At 37.7% G+C, this 23321-nt stretch overlaps 1 protein-coding gene across 2 annotated transcripts in view; it reads left to right on the top strand.

Annotated features, from left to right (window-relative positions):
* SOX6 (SRY-box transcription factor 6) overlaps positions 1-23321 on the top strand; it is a 385937-nt gene that overhangs the window by 299560 nt on the left and 63056 nt on the right. For both annotated transcript variants that reach the window (XM_045016229.1, XM_045016227.1), the window contains 3 exons: positions 8507-8656; positions 12587-12767; positions 15936-16126. In XM_045016229.1, coding sequence (XP_044872164.1) covers positions 8507-8656; positions 12587-12767; positions 15936-16126 — 522 coding nt within the window. The remainder of the gene's footprint in view (positions 1-8506; positions 8657-12586; positions 12768-15935; positions 16127-23321) is intronic.

Genomic DNA, 23321 nt, shown 5'->3' with positions numbered 1-23321 from the left:
GTCCTCTTGCTGAGCTGTAAATTATAGTAAAATATATAAGGAGTGACAGAAAGAAGTGCTGATTTGAACCTTTGACCTATGATAGGCATAAAAACATAAGATAACTCCTTCAAAGAACTACAAAGAGACATAAATATTCCATGGTCCACTTAAAGTCAGGTCCTTTTAACAAAGTAAAGCTGTTATTTTACATCAGGGTACATTGACTCTGCAGTACTAGAACAACAGAAACTACAATATCTATAATATTTACACTTTTTGTTTTAATTTAATACAGGTTGACCATTGTCCACAGCAGGCGTTTATAAGCTATGAGGGTATTTTTTGTTCACAGTAATAAAGGGAATGTAGTCAGTAAAAGAAGCTAGTGGACTGGTACTGAGGTCTAAGTACATGTTGCATTGCAGCTTGATGGAAATAGTAAATCAGATGTACATGTTCTCCTAAGAAGCCATGCACTGAATAACATTGAGAACCATAGGAGAGTGTTCCTGTGCCATATGTTGAGTAGCAGTCACAAAGATTAAAATGCACCCAAACCTATTGGTAGCTATAGAAAAGAAAGAAAAGTGCATCAATATGAATAACTAGTATTCATTAACCTCTTAATCCAATAGATGGCAATTTTTCCAAGTGAGACTTCAGTAAACTGTTGTGTTCAGAGAAGGTGCATAAATAGAAACAGAGGGGAAAAAAGAAGTCCTCAGACTCCATCCATGAACGTGAAATGTATCATTTGTATTCTCACAAAGGCAGTTAGTTTGTTTGCAAATGGCAGGCTGTAATAAATTTGCAAGCACATTAGCCAGAAAACTCATTAATAATCAGCGCAACAGCCTTTGTTATGATGACATTAGTCACAATAACTCATTGGCTGTCGGTTTGTGTTTCACCTAAAGGCCTTTTTTCAAAGGTGTTTGGCGCAGTACTGTGAGAAGTGGGATAGCAGTAAGTTATACACCTACACCATGCAAACTCTTTGTTTGTGCAGTGCTGGATCTGTAAAACCAGAATGGTCCAATCTCTCAGTCCACACTGTAGGTAGGGTTAACTCCCCACAAAAACAGCAAAACAAACAAAATCAAGGAAATATTTTTAAAGGAAGCATATGGCTGTGATATAAGAAATTGATATGCTGTAGACAAATTCAACCTTTGAAGTATGCTCTTAGCTATTGTTTTAACATTTATCCTTGAAAAACTTTTTCATAATTGCAACTCCACCTTTCTATGTATGTGCTGCAATCAGTGCCACTTCAGTTATACACCTAATTAAAGTCAAATACTCATTGGTTACTATATATAATAAGCATATGAGTTAAATTGAAGTCCTATACTTGTTGGTATTTATATTTTAAAATTGTATTTCAGTGAAGCCACAGCCAAATGTTTAGGTTTCAGTGGGATTTTCTGAGCTAAATATAATAAATAATATGTTAATGAACTGAAATGTTGTTCATTTACATCCCTTGTGCGTCTATAAGAGTACAAATAGTGTGGGCCACATTCTGCTCTCACTTACACCTGTACAACCATATTCAACTTCTTATATAAACACACACATTTATAGTATCTACAGTTCTAATAGGTAACATCTGTGCAAATGGACTATAAATGAAATAAAACGTACTTTTAAAATAAAACATATTTCTCTATTTCTTTTTAGGGGATGTTTTCACACAAAAAATGCTTTGCTTTTTCCAGGGCTGAGATTTTTTAATCAAATAATCAATTTAAACAATTGTACGTGCACCTTTCCTCCTCCTTTTCTATGGAAGGAAGTCACAGGCCCAGATGCAGAGCTGTGGAAGATATTTTTCTAACGACAGCATCTGATTCCCTGGCAGACTCCACAGGCAGTAGCATAGGAGCTTTAGAGTTGCTTCTGGGTTTGTCGCATGGTTATGCGCTAATGAGTTTCTTGGGCTGGCTTGTATCCCTGGATGCCATTTTCCTTTAACTCACCTTTGACTCTAAGGACTCTGTATTTTAGTTTATTTGGGGAAGAAACGCTATGCAAATCTCTCTAGACAAAGGCAGCTTGTTAAAAACAAACAAGTAAAATAACCTTGTGATAGTTTGTTTATATAGCTAACCTCATTCCCATTTCTCATTAATTATAGTGTTACTGTAGTGCTGAGAGGTCCCAGCTGAGATCAGTGCCCCATTGTGCAAGGCACTGTACATACCCAAAGTAAGAGACATTCCTGACCCAAAGACCCTACCAATCTAAATTAAAAAGGCAGAAAGGAGAAAGGAAGTATTATTATTTCTATTTTACAGAGTTATCCCTATTTTACTGAGAGGGATGATGAGTGACCTTTTTCAGTTGTGGGACTTAGAGTCCTAAGTGTCCAAGACACTTTTGAAAATCAGACTTAGGCTTCGAAGTCACTTAGATGCTTTTGAAAAGTTTACCTTAAGTGAATTGCCCACGGTCACACAGGAAGTCAGTGGTTGAACTGGGAAATTGACCTAATCCAATGATTTAAGCACTACACAATTTTTCCTTCCAATAGAAAGAATACTCTTTGGAGCAGGGATTCTGTCTTTCATTGTGTCTGTACAGCACCTAGTACCTGGAACAACCACAGCAAGAATAAATAATAATAGAAAAATGAGTCCATCAGAGATTTTATTTTTTTTATTTTTATTTTTTTTGCTGAACAGTGCACTGGTATTGTATTGAAGAAGCTGCTGTTTTAGATAGGCTTTGTAAGCTCTGTTTTTGTGATTAGAGAGTTATTATATTATGAATGTATAGTGTACATCCTGGATTAAAATTCTGGAGTTATAGCTCCGCAACCCTGCCAGCTAAATGCACTATATAAGAAAAAACAACCACATCAAGTGCCATAATGCATTTGCAGTCATCCCTATAGAATTTTTTCCTTCTGAAACCGAATTACTCATTGTCTCAAAGGCTGAGCTTTCATCTCTGTAAATAAGATATTACAGCGTTGCACAGTTTATTTAGAACTCTGACAAATAAGGTTCCTCAATTGAGTCTCAATAGTTTTATTGTTTTAAACTGTAGCAAACATATTCCTTGTGGATATATAATAGGATTTACGGTTTTATTAAGATAAGACATTAAAGCTAAGCAGCAAGCTTAGAATGTCTTATTTTTGTTCAGACCCCAAAATACTTCTCACACCTTAGGAGACATTGCACTGTACAAATTCAGAGGAAGATTTTGTGAATCTTCTTGTACAAGAGAGTAAAAACCTACATGTTTTTAGAAACACTTCTTCCTTCTTTCCCACGCATCCAGCTGAATCCCACTGGCTCCGAATATTTCTCAAATCCATCTTTTCCATTCCATCTGACCTTCACAACACTCGTTTGTGTTTTGATTCTCTCTCTCGCACCTTGGGTACTGTGACTGCTTTCCTCTGGCCTCCCCGCATCTTACCTTGCTTTGCTTCAGTATCTTTGAAATTCTGTCACAAAAATAATTTTTATTTTCCAGCACTTGGACGTGGCATCACCTGGTTCCTCTTCATCAGCAGCATTAAACTTAAAGCTTCTAGTCCGGACATTTAAGGTTCTACACAAATCTGCTCCGGCTTGTATGTCTAATCTCATTTCCTCTGACTTTCCCTCTCAAACCCATAGTTTGGCTCCAGACAAGTTTAATTGCGCTCTCCATCTCTTCTCACTCTCTCATTTGTGCCTATTTCCACCCTGCTCTGTTATGCCTGAAGCAACATTCTGCCTCAAATGCAGCAGTTGAACAACTTCTCTTCATTCGAATACCTTCTTGAAACATACGTCATTCACGAGGCCTTTCAATGACATCACACTTAAGACTATGTGTGTGTAAAAACATATGCTGTCTGCCTATCAAAACTCTGTTACACACACACACCAGATAAGTGAAACAACAAAGAACTGTCAACGTAAATTTCACGTATACTTGGTTCAAGGGCCATCCCATTTTATTCACCTCTAAATGATGATCATGATGATGATGACAACAACACTATTTTGTACTTCTATAGCACCTGCAATCTGTGACTCTCAAAGCTCTTTGCATTCATTTAGCCTCAAAGCGCTACAATATGAGGTAGGTATCATCATTCTAGCTTTAAAGATGGGGGAAATCTGAGACACAGAAAGGTTATGTGATTTGCCCATATTCGCACAGCACAGTGCCAGTGAAGGGTGTTGTGTGCATAAGTGCAAGGTGAAAAGTGATGAGGACTATAGGGGAGCCTGCATTAATAAGAGAGTCCTTGTATGGCCAGTCACTAGAGCCTAAGACTAGTGAAGGAACTGTGCAGGCCTAAGCACCTCATGTTCCACCCAGACATGTCTGCATTTTGGTGGCGGGCATAGTCATATTTGCCTGTTATTTATATATTTCACAAAAGAGTTGTGAGGCTTAGCTGGTGGATGCTTTTAAAATCCTTCAAGATCCTTGGATGAAATGCACTGAAGAGGGCAGGGCCGGCTCCAGACCCCAGCACGCCAAGCGCGCGCTTGGGGCGGCGTCCCGCGGGAGGGCGGCAGGCGGCTCCGGTGGACCTCCCGCAGGCATGCCTGCGGAAGGTCCGCTGGTCCCGCGGCTTCAGTGGAGCATCCGCAGGCATGCCTGTGGGAGGTCCACCAGAGCTGCGGGACCAGCGGACCCTCCGCAGGCACGTCTGCAGGAGGTCCACCGGAGCCGCGGGACCGGCGACCGCCAGAGCGCCCCCCCGCGGCGTGCTTCCCTGCTTGGGGCGGTGCAAATCCTAGAGCCGCCCCTGGCAGAAGGGCTCAGTATTATCATCCTATTGATTTATTGCTGGAAGTGTTTGGATATGCATGATGTTTTTCACAATATTAATGAAATTAAAATAGAAATATTCAATGCTCTAGGTAGTTTCTGTTTAGTAAAGCAGGGAGTAAGCACCATTGTATTATGTAACTCAGTTTTAATGCTTTGAAATATAGGCCAATTTCACTTACCATAAGTTGGTAGTGGAAAATCCTGTGGGGGTTCATTCCAAAGCAGGGTTGGTATTGCTACTGCTTCCTGGATGTAGCTTAAACACCTGAATATGGATTTTGGAGCCTTAATCAGTTTATAAAAATTCTGATTTTCAAAAGTGCTAAGCACCCAGCAGCTCCCACTGACTTCAAAAGGAGCTGCTGGGTGCTCAGCACTTTTGAAAATTGGGCTCACCTGTATTTAAGTGCTTATTAGGATTTTAGGAACCTAACTATAGGTACCTGTTTTTTAATATCTTGACTTTGGTCTGAATCTGGGCTATTAAATGTATGATACAAACTGGGTCTTGAGTACTTGATGAATTTGAACCAACTAGTAGAACACGTAATCAAGAGTCTTATTTTGTAAATCGGCAGTTTTTAAGCTGTTAGGTTCTGGAAGTAATAGAGAGAGGTTGAAAAGAGGGTATGTTTCAACATTTAAGCTGCTCTTATAATATTCTCACTCCAGCTACATAAATAACTATCATTTTATGTGCCAACGTAAAAAGGATGCAGTAATATTTAGAGCTGCTTTAAATTTATAAGTAACAGGACTGAAAAGAATTGCTGTGACTCATTAGTTACTGCGGTGGCTGACTAATACATCTTAAAATTCATGATTTTGGGGTAGGTTAATAAATTTTTATAGTCATTAGTCAATAGCTAACAAGTTAGCATTTCAATGGAAAGATTTCTATAGAAACTTTCACTCCAGAACATAAAAATCTAACAGCCTACATTCATTTTCCCTTCACATTTTTTTTCTTGAAGTTGCTTATAAACTCTTCATTGCCCGATCTACTCTATGTACTCTCCTAGATTGCCATTTAAGGCCATATTTTCAAAGGTGAATGTACAATTATGTTTGCAAAAAGATTTGCACCAACAGATCTATTATTTGCATATATTAATTCAGATTGCCTAATCCCTCAGACATGCAGGTATTTATGTGTAGTTACCCAACTTTTCTGCCCAAATGACAATTTTGCAGGCACCAGGGTGAATTTTTGTTCTGCCTCTGCCTCTATTTCTGGAAAAACTTGGACTTGCATGTACCAAACCAAAAAGTTCATGTATACAGTGTATTTTTATTTTTGTTATGCTTAGGACAAGTTTACAACAGGACAGGCAAAACAATTCCAGACATATGACTTAGCACCATAAAACTCTCAACACAGTGTTACAGTATAAAGGCAACTTTATTAAACTTTTATCATTAGCATACCTCCACTCAAGCAATTTCCCATACACTCACCTAGTGGCCCATAGTCCTTGTTACTATCTTTGCTCATCCTTGAAGACTTGGGGTAATTCAGTGTCCAGTCCCCGTTGAGCAGCTGCTAAACTACAAATTACGAATTAGTCCTCTGGTCACTAGAAAATCAGGCTTGCTTCTGTATACTGCAGAGACTTGAGACATTAGACCAAGACTTCTACTGCAAGGACTTCTGCCCTGCCCTTAAGATGCAACAAATACATCTCTATCAATGATTGTCTACTGGGCTACAAACTGAAAGTGCTGCAATATCATTGTTCACCCTGCTGCCTTCACCCTGTATGAAAGTCTCTGTTGATGTGAGGAGAGTAACTTTCATCCAGCCTTCTCACCCTCACAACATACTCAAGAGGAAGGCAACCCCCTCCCCCAAACCTTTGGTGTTAAAGTCAGTGTGCAACTGGAGGAAAATTCCTTCCCAGACCTTAAAATTGCAATACCCAATGTAGAACTTCTAGGCTACTTTAAGCAGAATCTGGATGAGCCTTCTTTTGGCTCTGAAGCATGCAGTCTGTATTGCCATTGTAGTTATGAATGTTCTTGTGGCTAACTCACAGTATGGACAACTCTGTTGTTCTACACAATGTATGTAGTAGACAGAGAAAAGCATAAACTCCAAACATTCCTGTCACAATCAGCTTGTTCCTAAAGATGTATTTTTGTTTGTTCTGTCATCAGTTCCACTATACAGTATCTAATTTATCCTGAGCTGAAAATGTTCAGGCTTCAAGAAGTTTGAAAATTTGCCTTTTTACCATCAAATAGTAATGTAGTCTATTAAACTAACAAAGAATGACCCTAAGAACATGATGTTAGTTTATATGCCATTGCCAAGGGGAGCTGATAAGATCCCAGCAGTAGAGCAGAACATTTACTACTATATACAATTCTTCATTTTCATTATTCAGTGCAGAACAGAAAACTGGGAAATTAGAGTGCTAGCAGAGGAAAAAATTCAGTACTTCAACCTAAATATTTAAATGTATCTGATTTCAGAAGGCTCCTCTCTTGTCCATGTGGAGACTGTGCCTGGCATTTTGAAGGGATGGGATGTAGTGGAGGCTTAGGGAAACAAACAAACAAAAAAGTCACATTTTTCATTAAGCACCCAGAGTTCTGACTCTGACCCTTCTATATGCATTTGTCTAGCCACTGAGTCATTGAGCGCATAGTATTGTGTAACTTTCATTTCTTTAGAGGCTTGTTATATTAGAAAAATTGTTCCAAAGAAAGCAACAATTATGACATAAGCACATCTGGCTCTTGCAAATTATTCTTTATTAAGCTTTCATTTAATTACATGTGCTGAAAGGTCTGCTTTTGATTACTGTAATTTTTTTTATTTGTCCATCTGAATGATAGTAATGTTGGAAATTACACACAAACCACCTGGTTTTTTTCACTAATAAGGCAAAGTTTATACAGATTTATGTGTGGAAGAGGGATTAGGATCCTCCCTGTTTATGGTAGAAGGATTATTGCTACTGCTAATTCAAGGTGAGGGATTAAAGGTGGTCATTAGAAGGAAACTAAAACCTGTTTGTTTTTGGTTCAGTAAACACTTTATAATGCTAGGAATGTTTGACTTTAATGCCCATCTTTTTCACTTAAACTTCTGAAAAGTGGAGGAAGTTGTGTGTAAATTCTATGATAATATTTAAGGGTGTATTTGTGTCCTCATCTTTATGAGCAGGGATTTACACCACTACTTCTCATTGGTGTTAATGGGAGTTAGACTGCATCAGGCTGGAAGTATAGCCTATTGCCCACTTTACCATTAAACAATATCAAGAGAAAACATGGCAGTGCTTTTCAGTAGCACACTAATCCCAACTTCAATTCCCAATACAATTCTGCTGTTGATGGAGAGTTGCTATGCAGCTATGTAAAGACCTTAACTGTTTCATATTTTTCATGGGGGTTAGTATATTTTTTTTGTTAGTAAACAGGCTTACAACATTGTCATGATTGTTTACTTACCTGGGCACAATATTTATCTGTCTGCTCTTTACCATGATAATTGTTGACAATGGATTAATAACTAATATATATTATGTGTCTGTCTAATACAAATAGTTACTTGCCCTGGGTGAGAATTTTGCAATTTTTTTTAAAGTATCAAGCAGGAAAACCTCAGACAAGAAAGTGCTGAAAAAGAGAAGCAGCAGCAAGGCGATAGAATTATGTACATTTATCACATCTCTGTCTTAGGACCGTTGCAGGCAATATTCTATACTTGTTTCTTGTCTTGCAGCAACTCTATGCAGCTCAGCTGGCCAGCATGCAGGTTTCTCCTGGAGCCAAGATGCCTTCTACTCCCCAGGCACCGAACACGACAGGGGCACTCTCACCCACCGGGATGAAAAACGAAAAGCGAGGGACCAGCCCTATAACTCAAGTGAAGGTATTTTTCGATGGAAAAAAAATTTAGTGTTTGAAAGAGGTGGTGCGATTAGCAGCGTGACACCGTCCACATATTTATTTTAATGGTAGGAAGTCCAACCATATGAAAGCTCATTCCCAAATGAAATACTCCTCTTCAGTGGTATGCTGTCAGCATGGAGAATGGAAGAGCAGGTGTTCACTCCTTGGAAACAAGAATATTAGGCATTCCCCTTCATCTCTATATCCAGTACTAAAAATTCATCCCTAAAATTCAGTATCTTCAGGAATTCAGTTTTTAATTTGATAACGTGTATAAATAGCATCTATTTTATTACGTGATTTCAAATAAAGCACAAAATGCAACCTATGCCTCAGAAAGCTGGTGCTAACTTACATTGTGAGGGCCAGAGGGACTGTAGCCCTTCTAATCATTTCACAAATCCCAGGCTGTGCCTTTTACACAACTTTGGAAAAAGCCTCACATAAAAATAAAAAGTAAATCAGGGCTCCAGGGAGAAAAACTGTGTCACTGCAGATTGATTTGCCTCTTGTTGATTTCACACAGCTGCCAATGAATGACGAGGCTGCTCCTTGTCGGGTTTGCGCCATTGCTGAATGCTTGTGCCTGCTTATTTTCAGTTGCTTGGAACGAGGCAGCTACAACGTGGCACTTGGCAGCAGCTTGAAATGAACATGATGCACCCCTCCAACTTTGTGCTGCAGCTGGTACCTGTGGGTGGTACCAAGTTGCCTTTATTGCTGTGTTTTGCTGTGGTTGTATTGGATTTCACGATGCCAGACAGGTTGCGAAACTACAAAACTCTTAGTTTGTGGGGAAATGTTTGGACATGCTATTGATTTGAACAGCTAGCACGACAAATATAAAGACATTAAACTGAGCTATGGAAGACCCACTGGTTTTCCACAAGAAAAAAAAAACAACATTCTTTGAGAATTACAAAAAATATCCTATAGACCCACAGTCGTGTCTCAAATCATGCTGGGAAGATTCTACTCATTTGGGGTGAGAATTTTATTTTATTTTATTTTTTTGACAGGTGAGTAAAAATTCATTATCATCAATCATCATGGTAAAGTGCGGGCGGGTAGATATTTCTGCCTGGGCTGATAAATTTCCCCTACACTTTTGTGCTATGTTGAGAGTACTAATAAATAAAAAAACTATTCCATTATGGACAGATCCAGCATTTGTTTAGCAAAGCATTCACTTTACTTAACTGTGGATACATATTAGTCTAATATTTTACCTCTCAGAATGCAGTGCTGTGCTTCAGAGCTGTTAGTGAGATTTACCACATACGTTGAGTTTCTAGAGGTTGATGCAGAAGCAGCCAAAAGTAGAGGCAAAATGTTTAAGCAAAGTTGCTATAGAATAGTGATACCAAACACCAGTGATTTAGGGGATTGAGTATATGCTATTGAGTACATTAATGTGAAAAAGTAATTTTATAAGTGAATGAGCCAAATGGATCTACACCAAACCAAACTGTTACTGGATGAGCAAAATTTTCCCTGGTTAAATTTAAACACATATCTGCTTGAACTAAAGCCAGTACCATTCCAGCTTCGTTGGCCAGCTGAGTTCTATTACTGACTTGACCACATGCAAATTCTTGGGGGTTTCCCTATATAATTCTACTTGAATGGACTGCAGTATATGTTAATAAAAATCTTTTTATACTTATTTTATTAAGCTCACTATTGTATTGAAAATATTAGAGATCAGTTACAAGTTTTTCATGTAGAGAAGCATGACAGGTTATCATAAAATAAAATTAAGTAATCATATAAAAACACTCCAATAAAGTAGTACTAGAGTGCTCTCTTTGAGAATTCTGTTACCCATACAGTACACAGCAGTTTTAATTGTCATGCATTTCTTAAAAAAACATACATTCTTTCTTTGTGTTTAGCTGTCTGTTGGTACAATATACATGCACTGGTATTTAGTAGAGCTAATATAATTATTTTATAGGAGTCAAAGTTTTCAAAAAAATAATGTTGGGATTTCACATCAGTGTGCAGAAAGCTTTCCCACCTTACAGCTATTTCATATCAAGCATGAAGTCCGATGTGGAGGAACAAACAAAAAGGTTCTTGAGGCGTTCAAAAGCAATTAATTTTCATTTGTCACAGGATAGTTACTACTGGTCACAAAGTTATTTGACCAGTATAGGCTTTTGTGTGCGTATGGTCATAATCCTACATTCTGCAAGCAGCTTAGCCCAGGATGAGCCCAGGGTCCACATGGAACCCTGCTGAAGTCACCAGGGCTCTGCAGGGTTACATAGCTTGCTGTATCATGGCCACAAAGCACATGAACATACTAAGGCCCTTACCCTGCAGTTGGATCTGCACAGGCAACCCCCTGCATTCCTGCAGAGATCCACTGGCTTCAGTCGGGCTCTCCACGGGTACGTGTTTCCGCCTGCATTGCAGAGTCAGGGACTGTGTTTGAAATTAGCAACTAATATAGGGGAGAAAATATATCCTGCAGATTTTACAGAAATCATATTAACTTTGGAGATGTTAAGGTGTTATAAATAAGCACCTATTTGTTATCCTGGCATATTGAATGTGTTATATATGAGTAGATGTACTTTGCTGAATCACTTCTTACTAGTAAGGAGAATGGGGAAAAGGAGATAAAACTGTGTATTATTGTATTCTGTCGTAGATTTCTAAACTTCACAGTATTCAGTGCTGTCTTCTAAAATATAGACTATGTAATCTTACATCCAGCATATTTTAGCTTTGCGTGTATTTTAAATGAGAGAGCTCTTTATTTGGCTCTTTCATTTTAATTACAGAAAATCAGTATTCTGTTTTTAGATGCTCTGACTTGCTGGCTGCTTAACAAGCTAAGCAAAGGGGACATGCCCTAAGAATGGGGAGAGGATGGCCATGTGAATGGTGGATCTCAATCAAAGAAATGAGTTACTTAGATTCTCCCTCTTCCCAAAGTTAGACATTTGTTAAAATGGGACTCATTCTCCCATATCACTGACATAAAATATATGTCAAAGAGTGTGAATGTCTTCCACAGTTATCTGGCTACAGTTATCTGTCTATACCACATTTACACATTTAGACATTTTCCCCATCTTCATGTTGCTTGCATACTGCAAATTAAAGATATAGACACAATAGTGTTTGAACTTGGTAGAAATGATTACAAAAGCATCGTCTGATCACTATGTTGTGTTTCATGTACATGAAATGTAATATTTAATTCTACATAAAATATGGCAAAAAATGACATGTGACAGTTATATATTTTATGTTCTGAATAGTGTGCATAGATGATTGCAGTGCATTTACATTCATGGCAAAACTTACTTTTTAATGATAGGAAGAGAGCATAGATTAATATCCTGTGCAGAGTGTGCACCCAAAAAAAGCTATGTGAAAGGTGTGCAGCAATGGCAGTGTTATCAGTGTATGGGCCAAAAATATAAAAGAGGGCTCTTAATATTTCCCTTAATCAGTGATATTTGTTTAATTTCTAATACATGACAAAATAAACTACATAGCTTATATATAGTTCCAGGAACTTTTCAAACAGAACCAGCACAAAAGCACTACTGAGCTGCTAGAAATTTTAAATAATTCTTTGTAAATGCCCTAGGTTAATTTAGATCTCTGAAAACACATTAGGAAATTAAGCTGTAATGTGAGCTAATTCAAATTTTAATTTGGCAAAAAGAATGATCCAGCCACACAGTTAATGTAAATAGAAGCATAACACAGAGAAATTAATGAGGTTTCCTTTCGTTGAATCTTCAAGGAGGCAGATAATTAGCTTCTTTTGTTATTATTGCAGGAGAATGTGGCATTGTCTCGGAGGTGTAAAATGACTGTGTCTTACTAAGTGATAATGTGTTTCATTTGTCTTTTTCTAATAATTATTTACATTAAACTCTTGTAGGATGAAGCAGCGCAGCCACTGAATCTCTCAGCCCGACCCAAAACAGCTGAACCTGTCAAATCCCCGACGTCACCGACGCAGAGCCTCTTCCCAGCTAGTAAAACCAGTCCAGTGAATGTGCCAAATAAAAGTGGCATCCCGAGCCCTATTGGAGCGACATTGGGAAGAGGATCCTCTTTAGGTAAACCCACAAGTGGAAAGGAAATAACTGCTGATTTCAAAAAGGGAAGTCTTTTCCCAAGAGGTGCGGTTTCTGAGTGAGATTCTCACCTTGAGAATGATGAGTGCTTTTAAAAGGAGGGACACAATTAAATGGACACTGGAGGCTACATTTTCTGGTAAAAACAAGGAAAACATTTGCAAGGAAAGTTGTTGAATCACTCTGATTGCTAAGAATTTTCACTACATGCAGTAGTCATATATAATAAATTCCTACAGGAATACTTAAGCACACTGTACAAGAAGGTTATGTAATCATATCAATTTTGTGTGAATAATGAAGATTCTCCCCTCCCAAAATTAATTGTGTGTATAAGTACAAGGCTCAATTTTCAAACGTGGCTTCTGGATTAGGCAACAAATGAGTATATGAATGAATACAAGAGCCAGTTTGAGTGCCTTACTTGGATTTAAAAACGTGGTGGTCCGTACATGAACTCAATCCAATGGGATTACTCAGGTGTTTTAAATTAAAATTTCTTACGTTCTCAAAGTGCTTTGCAGGATTAGGGCCAGAGTGCTGAGCACCTTCAAGGATCGGACCCATGTATATTTACAGTAAACTGTTTTAGATGCTCAGGCATGACTTGATTTTCCTTGCCTGAATATGCCTTTTAGTCTTACTCGGAATAGTGCTTCTAAAGAAATATAATCTTCCATCATTTAAAGTTTCAGCAACCCATGAACCCGTGGTGTCCTAGATATGCAGTATGCTTGCACCAAGATCTTATTCTGAATATGCTGAAATTTTTTTTGATGGTAGAAAGAAAGGGGGGGGGGTTCTGTTCAGACAGTTCAAATCTCTTTATTATTCATTGCTCACAAATGTTCATATTTCCAGGTTTTGTACATTCAAATGTTTGCAGATGGGGAATTTTTGACCCATATGCAAGATTCACAAATGAAAAATGTTTGGGGGGTGAAAGTAGTTTATAAAGGTTAGATCATCCAGTAAAGGAACAGAATTCTCATAATTTAACTGTGGACTGAATATTTACGACAAATTGGTTGTTCACAATCCGTACCTCAGATATACTTATAAAATACATGTAAACACTTGTAAATAATAAATTTGTAAAAGTTATGATGTGTTCCAGACATTTTCACAATCCTCTGGGGAATGTTTCCTGACGTATAGTTTCTGCAGCTTCTTAGGTGTCATTTGGTCTTTCTGTCATGTTATTTCTAAGTGGCCCTACTATTGTTGTATCTAACACTACAGAACAGCAGGTAGGTTTGAAGCCAGACTGCTAATGGCATTTTTAGAGACAGGCAGACAACAAAAGTGGCAGAGGAGGAGGAGGATATTTTCAATTAAAAGTTAAACTACAAAAACTTTGTATGCTTTCTTCCCCAGTCTAAAAGTAGAAGAGGGGCTGCGATGAGATGTGGTAAAATGTTCAATTTCTCCCAGCAGACTTAGGAGCCTGTGTCCCAGATTTTTAAAACTAATGGGACTTTGGCACCTGTGGGTATGTGTACACTGGGGGAAAAAACCCCAAACCTTGCAAGAGCAAATCTCAGAGCTCAGGTCTACAGAATCAGGCATGGGGGGCGTACTACGATGCCAAACATGGCTGCATACACATTCCAGCTTGGACTGGAGCTCAGGGTCTGAAGCACACCCCAATCCCTGGATTCAAAGTCCAAACTCCAATCTGAGCCAGAACATCTACATGACTGTTTTTACTGCCTTAGCATGAGTCCCACAAGCCCAAGTCTGTAGACCTGGGCACTGAGATTTGCTGCCGCAGGTTGGCTGGTTGGTTTGTTTTTGCAGGGTAGACATACTACAAGTGACTTAGGAGCTTTTGAAAATTTTACTCAGAGGGAATATAGATTGAGTTCTCTTGTGGCACTGTTTTAGGGAGGAGCGCCTCAGTTATGCTAAAAACCAGTAAGTTGTAATCCCTAAAACCTTGTGTAGGCTACAGTGTTAAATCAATTATTCCTTACTCAAGGTAAAGTCAGATGCTAACCTTTTAATTTTTTAAATCAGCATGCTGGTGGGTCATATCTTGCACTCTTTACTTAGACAAAATTCTCATTGACGTCAATGGAATTCACGTCAGTAAGAATTTTCTTCTGAGGAAGAATTCTAACATTGTTTCATTTATATATATATATATATAGTGTAATTAAGTTCACAAGCCTAGCAAACTTGGAGTGCTTAAATAAAGGACAGACATTTTTGCTTGTCATGCAGGTTTCCCCAAGAATTCCTAGTTGTAGTGTGTGCGTGTGTGTATACACACATACACATATCTCTGTATTGTATAATGTACATTCACATGTAGCAACAACAGGTGGATCAAGTTAAAGCTTCACCACAGCAGCCTGAAACTACTAGTCACTGAATAATTGCTGTCTTTTGGTCTAAAATTAGAAAGCCTTATCCACAGTACTAATTTTTACCTACAATAAAATGCCTTTTACAGAGGAACGATAGTTTGTTTAATGCTTGAAGATTTTTTTTTCAAACTCCACTACATGTAACAGAAAGAAAAGAAATATTTTGTCTCAGTAATTTACAGCTTTGAGCTCCTGTTAATGTGATAACTTGCCTACCACCACACACCAACTGCTGTGTACAATTTCTGGATTTCAAAGTGCAGTACGGGAAGTGACATTTATTCCTTAACAAAGAAACAGATATATTTCTATAGCCGACTGAGCAAGCTTACTTCCTGTTCGTTTTTTGCTTTTATCGTTTCAAAGATTTCTCATTTGGGTCCAGATCCAGCAAAGTATTAAGCACTTGCTTAACTTTAAGCATATGAGTTGTCTCATTGAGGTCGGTGCTTGTTTGCTGGGCTATGTTGTGTACTAAGTAGTCACATTTGTAATGGCACAAAGAAGGGCCACTCTTAACTGCATGTTAATTCAACCATCTAATGCAGTTTTCAGGCAGCCGCAGACTATGCCTAAGATTTCCAAAAGCACCTCCATTCAAAATATTTTAGGGTCTGCAAATGAAAAAATGTTGAAAACCACTGGTCTAAAGACAAGATAATTATTACTACTACTACAGCAATTAATCAGGTACCACTCTGACAGGATGAAAGCTGACTGCATAGCCAAGAATCTCATCTGAATGGTTGTCTTAATTAGGTGTGTTCTGTATTTGTAGATATCCTTTCCAGTCTTAACTCACCGGCCCTATTTGGGGACCAGGACACGGTCATGAAAGCCATACAGGAGGCTCGAAAGATGAGAGAGCAGATCCAGAGGGAGCAGCAGCAGCAGCAGCCACCTCATGGTGTCGATGTAAAACTGCCCTCTATGAATAACATGGGTCTAAACAACTGCAGGAATGAAAAGGTATGCATAAATATTACTGAAACAGATGCATATGCACCATTTCCTGTGTATATTCTTAACCTGACATCACAGATTCTTACATTTTGAATCTGTACATAACAAATTAACTGGTTAGAATAACAAATTAACTGGTTGGCATTAAGGTTGTGAGTGGCTATTAGATTGAGTTGTGCATTGAAGATGATAGTGTTGGTTAAAATGACTGTGTTAGAGAGGGTTTTAGTGTGTCGGTGTAGTTGAGTATCGTGATGGTATAACATATACAAATGTACTTATAGTTTACAAGTAGAAAACAGGAGGATGCAGTACAAAAGGATGGACAAAGCAACAGGGAATTGCATTAAGTACAATAGCATTCAGTCAGGCATGTTAGCAATGAGGCTTCACAAGAGCTGCAGAAGGGTCAGGAGGGTTGCCCCCATCCTATTCACGTTAGGAGGTGCACAAAAGAAAAGTTCTCCAGAATTTAGGAAATCTTTAGGAGAACAGCCCTGATCTATGGACTTGCCAAGGTCCCAGAGATCTGCTCCAGGAGCGGGTCGCTCCTATATAGCTGAACTGGCGAACCACTGAATCATGTAATTGGCTGAGCTGTAGGGCAGCCCGTTTGATGAAGAATGTCTTCCCAAGAGTGACTTATCCTGCAAAAATACATCACATAAGCTATTTCCCACCAAAAGTAATTGACACAAAATCAGTTGTATGCCACAATATTGGCTGTAAATTTCATTTAGCAACAAATGGGAAAATATTCTACAGGAAACATTGTGGCATAAACAGAAGCAGTTATGACTCAATTATTAATTTACACAAAATTAACACCTTAATACATTTTAAAAGCAGCCCATGTTTTAAATTTTGGAATTTCTTTGCTGGAGAATTTTATTTATTTATTTTGTTAAGAAAGGTAGACTTTAATGGTTCTAACTCATAAATGAAGTACAAAATTTACCTGGAAATTCTCAAAATATTCATACAATATGTAGAGTGTCAGTGCTGTGTGTATGGGGAAGTTATACTATACTCTTCATATCTAAAAAAGAGATTTAATACCTTTTAAGTGTAAATCTCAACACAACAGTAACTATATATAAAGCCTCCATAATATTTTGCTTATATGACGGTCTTATTTAAACACACAAGAGATCCATCAGTGAGCCAGGAGACCGTAGCAGAAAGGGAATGAAACATTGTAAACAGCACTGTTGAAGACAAGATGTCTTTTAATCTACATTTTATATTTTAACTTAATAAGATCTCTGCATTACCCAAAACAGCAGGGAAAGGGTCAGTGCCTGCTAAAGGGATTTCTTTAACCTCTTTCCCCATAGGATTAGCAATGGTTTGCAAAATAAATTCAGAGCCTAATAAATATTTATTTCTATTAGGTTTGGTTTAAATGACAGCATTTTAAAACTCATTTAATACAAGATTAATGCTATGAAAGAAAGTCTGTAACAGGGAAATTAAATAACTGATCCAGCAGTCCTTATTCAGGCAAAATTCTAATTAAAGCCAATTGGAATCCTAATTGAGTCCAAACTATAAGATTGGACACACAAAAAGTCACACCTGCTATGCTTTTTTTTTTTTAATTGAAATGTATTTTACAAATGAATCCCATGAGTGTCATTGGATCAATATTTGAAAATATTTAAAACACAAAAAGGAAGAGTAACGTGATTCGTAATTTTTTTTTCTACTTTGTAAAATGAGTGTGTATAAAAGGCACCTACTTGCTCTACTAAGTCTGCTCCTTGGGTGATTTCAGAACCTTACCAGCTTCCTGTATTGACTAAAATAACTTTTATTTCCTCTTACGTCTCTTAGCAGAGCCAATAAAACTTTGGGAGAATCAGCTGGAATCTCTTCCTTCATGTGTATTGTCAACAACATTGTTAACTAAGTTTAAATCACAGAATTTTTATTGTTCATGATGCATAGGGTGAAAGAACCCAGGTTGAGCTTGCATGACTGCCCATTAGAAAAATCATCTCTATGCTTCTAAACTGATCAGAGCAGATGTGGAAGTCACGGAAAGAGTATAACCCTGGAACCCACAATGCTGTTTTTACACAGAGACATTTCAGAGTTAGCTGGACTGTTTAAGGCTCTGACAACAAAATTACAGCAAGGAGATTTATCGTGAAAAATCACTTTCCTGATCACTTTCCTCCTGTTTTTTTAATTTATTATAGCATAAGCCACAGAGTGAAGCAATAAGACAAGACAAGGATTGTACTGGGATATTACTGCCACACCTCTGATATGTTGTTAGTCCCTTGGCCTATAAAGTAGTGCAGATATTCAAATACAATGGGATACAAATTGGCCCTTTAAAATTATGGTGTCTCTCCACCCTCAGCCCCCCAAAATTATGAAAAAAATTGCATTTTTAAGAGTAGTAAATCTTATGGAAGAAGTGTACATACTTTGTATAAAATGTAAACTAGATCTATACAATACATTTAAAACAAAAACCGTACTTTTGTTCAAATATCATTACAGAAAGCTGTGTTTTTCCACTCTGGGTATTTATAAGCACTCCCTTTTCATTATTTCTGTTTGAATGATAATTTCATTTTACTTAATCTTTTATGTTAAAAACTATTCTTTACCTGTGGCACAGAGTGCAGATTTTTCATGATCCCAGCAGAGCCTTGAAATCATAGCTACCTTTTTGGATTTGCTTCTTCCTTATGTCCGTCTTTTAGAGCCACATTTTAAAAAATAGCCTCCAGATAATTAGACGTTGCTCATGTGAATGAGTAACAAGAGTCTAACCTAAGAAAAAGATGATAAGCTAATTGCCTGCACCTTGGACTGAAAAAACGTGATTGAGTTCTAGTCAGTTACTGGTCCTTGAGTTCAGAGAACTGGTAACAGTTTGTTGTGCAGAACTATTAAACCTACAACATTATGCACAAAACTTCAAAGCCTGGGTTGATGCCTTTTTGAAAATGTCATTTTAAGGCTCTAAATGCTTTTGTATTGGTTATAAACGTATATTTGAAAATTGCCCCATTCCCATTTTAAAAAAACCCAGAAAGCTTTAAAGTGCTCACAGGGGCTTGGTCATCAGAAAGAGCAAAATAAATTGATGACAGTGAGTTGGAATGATGCATTTTTATGATTCTCTTGAGAGTTGTGGGCCAGCTACAATTTAAAATTGACACCATTCTATGTGCATAGAGATTTATAGAGCTTAAAGCATAAACTGGTTACTAAGCAAAGCCAAATTTCTCGACCTTACCTGATGCTGTTCAACTGTAGGCCAACATCATGAAAGGAAGAGAGAACAGCATTAGTGCTTTTATGGGAGAAGTGGAAGGGGAGCTGACCCAGTTCAGGAAACTGCTGGGAAAATGGAGGGATCCAGAAGAGTTCAGAAATGGCCTCACAAAGCATCTTTTGTGCGGCTGGAGTCACAGCTGAAGTGATACAGAAGGTTGGCTCTGTTTGGGGGAAAAGCTCTTTTCTAGGCAAGTCATGTTCATCTTTAAAAGAAATTTGTAAATTAAGGTACTATAACAAAACATACATTATTGGTATTAGTCCTATTTAGTTTAGTATTTAAACCCAGGATAATTGACCAAATGTTAACTAATGGTTCAATCTGACAATATTCTAAATGACCCCAAAAGATGCTGTATTGTCTATTTTGTTTATATTTAAAAGGCCAAATTCAAGTTTGGCCAGTTTACAGGCAGAAGCATGAGTTATCTGCACTGGATAGAGGTATATGGGTGCAAGTTGCAGAACATACATGGTAAATATACACATCATATCTTCTATACCCTGTCACAGGAAGCTATCTTCTATATTCTTACAGAAAACCTATGATGTGACCTCATCAAGCTTTTAGAGGAACCAGAATCTTGCATAATATGTCTATGCCATATGCCCCCTCCCCACCACTTTGTAGGGTTTCAGACATAAGCATATGTGCAGTTGGAATCCAAAATTAGGCCCAAAAAATGTATGACATGATTTGCTCACTCCTTCCATGAACTTCAATAGGAGCGGCAAATGCTTAGCCCCTCTGAAAAGCAGTCCATAAATCCTTAGACAACTGTGGAGACCTATAAATGTTTTTATGTTACCCCTATTTCAAGTGAAAAAAAGATTAAACCCACTTCATTTATCCTAATGTAGACATAATGGCTTGTATGCAAAATATAGTCTGGACTTGTTTAAAATATGCATTATTTACCCTTGGAGTTGTTTACAGTCTATTGGTCAAAGCCATATTTAGGCACTCGGATTTGACTTGATAAGCCATAACGGCCCCTTTGGAAGTGTTACGGTCTGCTGTAATGCAGAGTATTTAGGGACTGTTAAATATATGGATTATTGACACAATAGAGTGTAACAGCTCCTCTGGAGTTGTTACGCTCCATCATTTACATGTGGCCACTGCACATGTGCACAAAGTTTTCCTGATAGAAACACTTCAGGAAGGTTTTGTAGAAAAGCATTACCATTCACGCATAGTCATTTTTTTTCCTAAATGAGAAAAACTCTATCATCTTATTATTTTCCCTAAATACCTAGAGCCCTGCAAATTCATGGATATCTGCTTTATATATCCGTGGACCATTTTGCAGATTGCAGATGGATACAGATCCAAATTTTATATCTAAAGCCCTGCAAATCTGCAGATATCTGCAGATGCAGATCAGTTTTGCGGATCGGATGCAGATACACATTTTGTATCCACGCAGGGCTCTATAAATACCCAAAGTACACCACCATATTATCAATTAATTGTTTGATCAGTTTTGTTATTATAGCCATAATAATTGTAATGGCAGAGTGAGTTCCTACATCTTTTCTGTTCAAGCACTATGTGGTTCAAAGGCCAGTACCAAGCCTTCTTTGCTACCAGTTATTCTCTGAACTCAATGAGTACTAATTGACTAGGAGAACTCAGTCAGAACAATATTTTTTTCAGACCAAGCTGCAGGCAATCAGTTTCTCATCATTTACTAGAATTAGTTATGACTGTCCCTAATTTCCAAACATGAGACGTGGGAATAATAGTCTAAGGAAACAGTCATATTATAAACTTTCATGAACCATCATGAATCATAAATACTTAGTTCAGCTCTGCAAGAATTCACTATTCTGTTTTGCTTTGGGATTTTAACAAAAACTTCTTAATAAAGTTTTCTCTCCTTTTTGTGGTAATTTCTGTTAGAAGAATCTTTAATTATAAATAACAGACCGATATTCATATTTTGGGCCCTGAAGAAGAGGCAACAAAGGTTATGTGTATGAACAATTACAGACCTCTCTGCTCCCTCTTGTTAAATCTTAACTATATTAGTGCTTCCCAGATATATACTTTACAGCCAGGCTAACAAACCAATAGTAGTATCTAGCACAAAGGATCAGTTTTTGGTATTTACAAAATTGTTTTTATTGTGGTAGTGCTTAGAGGGCCCCATGACGGATCAGAGTCCCATTGTGCCAGGTGCTGTACAGGCAGATGCTCCAAGGACCTTGTTGTCTAAATAGGCTGATAAAAGGTTAAACAAAATTCCCTCTTTGGAACTTCTCTGGAAGAGAGAGAAGGCACATACTCCATTGTAAATACTTAAGGAATTTACTGTAGCCACAGGGACAGCTGTGGGCTGCGTGTCCTTGAAGGATGGTGGGATATTACATCCTTTGGTAATCCTGGTGCTTAGTAGGTAAGGAGCGTTTTTCACAAAGAGGTCCAGCAAGTGGCAGGAGTTCTACTCCTCTATATGGGATTTTTGGGCCTTAGAAGGCACCACACACACATTGTTTATCATGCTGTATTTTTATCTCAGTTAAATGATTATGGCTGAGGTAGCTACCTCTGAATGCAGAGGAAGTTAAAAATGAAAATCCCAGCAGTCATCTTCACTATATTGCCACAATGGGCCTTGAAATATTTTGTGGATTTGGCCATTTTAATAAGCTGTTTATGACTCCAAATAATAACTGTAAACCAGGATTTTTAAAAGCGAGTGCATAACGTCCGGCTTCTAAGTCCATATTCAGGCACCTGAATATAAGTGACCTGGGCACCCAGTATCTCCAGCTGAGGCTATTCTGTGCTCAGCACTTTTGAAATTCACTCCCCTTTTTTAGGTTTATGAATATGAGTTTAGGAGCCTAACTTGAGACACCCAATGTTAGAAATCTTGGCCCTACTGTAAGTTGTTATAAAATAGTATTTGCAACTGCAATATTTCCATTTTCAATTTTAAGTGTCAGTGTTTTATCCTGTCTACTTGAAAAAATGTGCATAAATTCACAATATATTTCCTTAGTAATTCAGAAAGCAAAATAGTGACCCAAGGTAAAAATTTTCAGAAGCGCTCGAATGACTAGACGCTTAAGTCCCATTGAAAATGCTTTTGAACATTTTATCCCTGGGCACTAAAGTAGTATGTGTCCAAGAGGCAGTAATACATTTTTCTGTAAAATACAGTAGATTTGCATCCTTCTCTAATACATTTAAGAAATATCTGATGTAATACTGCCCCCTTTTATTTGAACTGAAAAACATGCTGGACTTCATATACTTAGCATTGCAGCTTGAGGAACTTTATTTTATATATACAATTTATTGAGATATTCATTGTTGCATGACAGGATCAGATTAGTCATGAGATCAGTATTACTCTACAACAATAAGTGAATGGAGCGTTGTGATCATATTGTTCAGCAGGGTGGGTGCATGTTTTAGATTTAGCTTCCCATGCAGCATATTATACCACGCAGGTGTCTTGTCATTCTTCTGATGTTCACAGGCTATTGGTGAACTGGGATGGTTGCTGTTATATGCATTTGATTATCATGTTCTCTTGCAGTGGTTTTCTAAATCAGGCTATTCCTAGGATAACAATAGGCCACAGTGGGGTTTTTTTTCTTTCTTAAGGCCTATTCAGGAATTAGATTTGTCTTTGAATAGCTAAATGATTACAATGTTACTCACACACGCAGAAGTGCGGTGGTGAATTTATCTGATGCAATTAGAACTTTTTCCTGCAGAAATTAGAAATGGAACATCTTGCAGAAAGGTGATCTCAAAGTCTTAACGGTCTCTTTTAAAGAGACACATTTCCATCATGGAAAACAAGTCTGACTTTCAGCAAAAATGTGCTTGAATCTACACCAATGTATGGAATGTTATAGGAATTTACATTATAAGAAACAC

The sequence above is a fragment of the Mauremys mutica genome, chromosome 4 (assembly GCF_020497125.1).
Source record: "Mauremys mutica isolate MM-2020 ecotype Southern chromosome 4, ASM2049712v1, whole genome shotgun sequence".
Taxonomy (NCBI): Eukaryota; Metazoa; Chordata; order Testudines; family Geoemydidae; genus Mauremys; species Mauremys mutica.
Note: the sequence above shows the minus strand (reverse complement) of the source record. Positions and strands in the feature narration are given on the sequence as shown.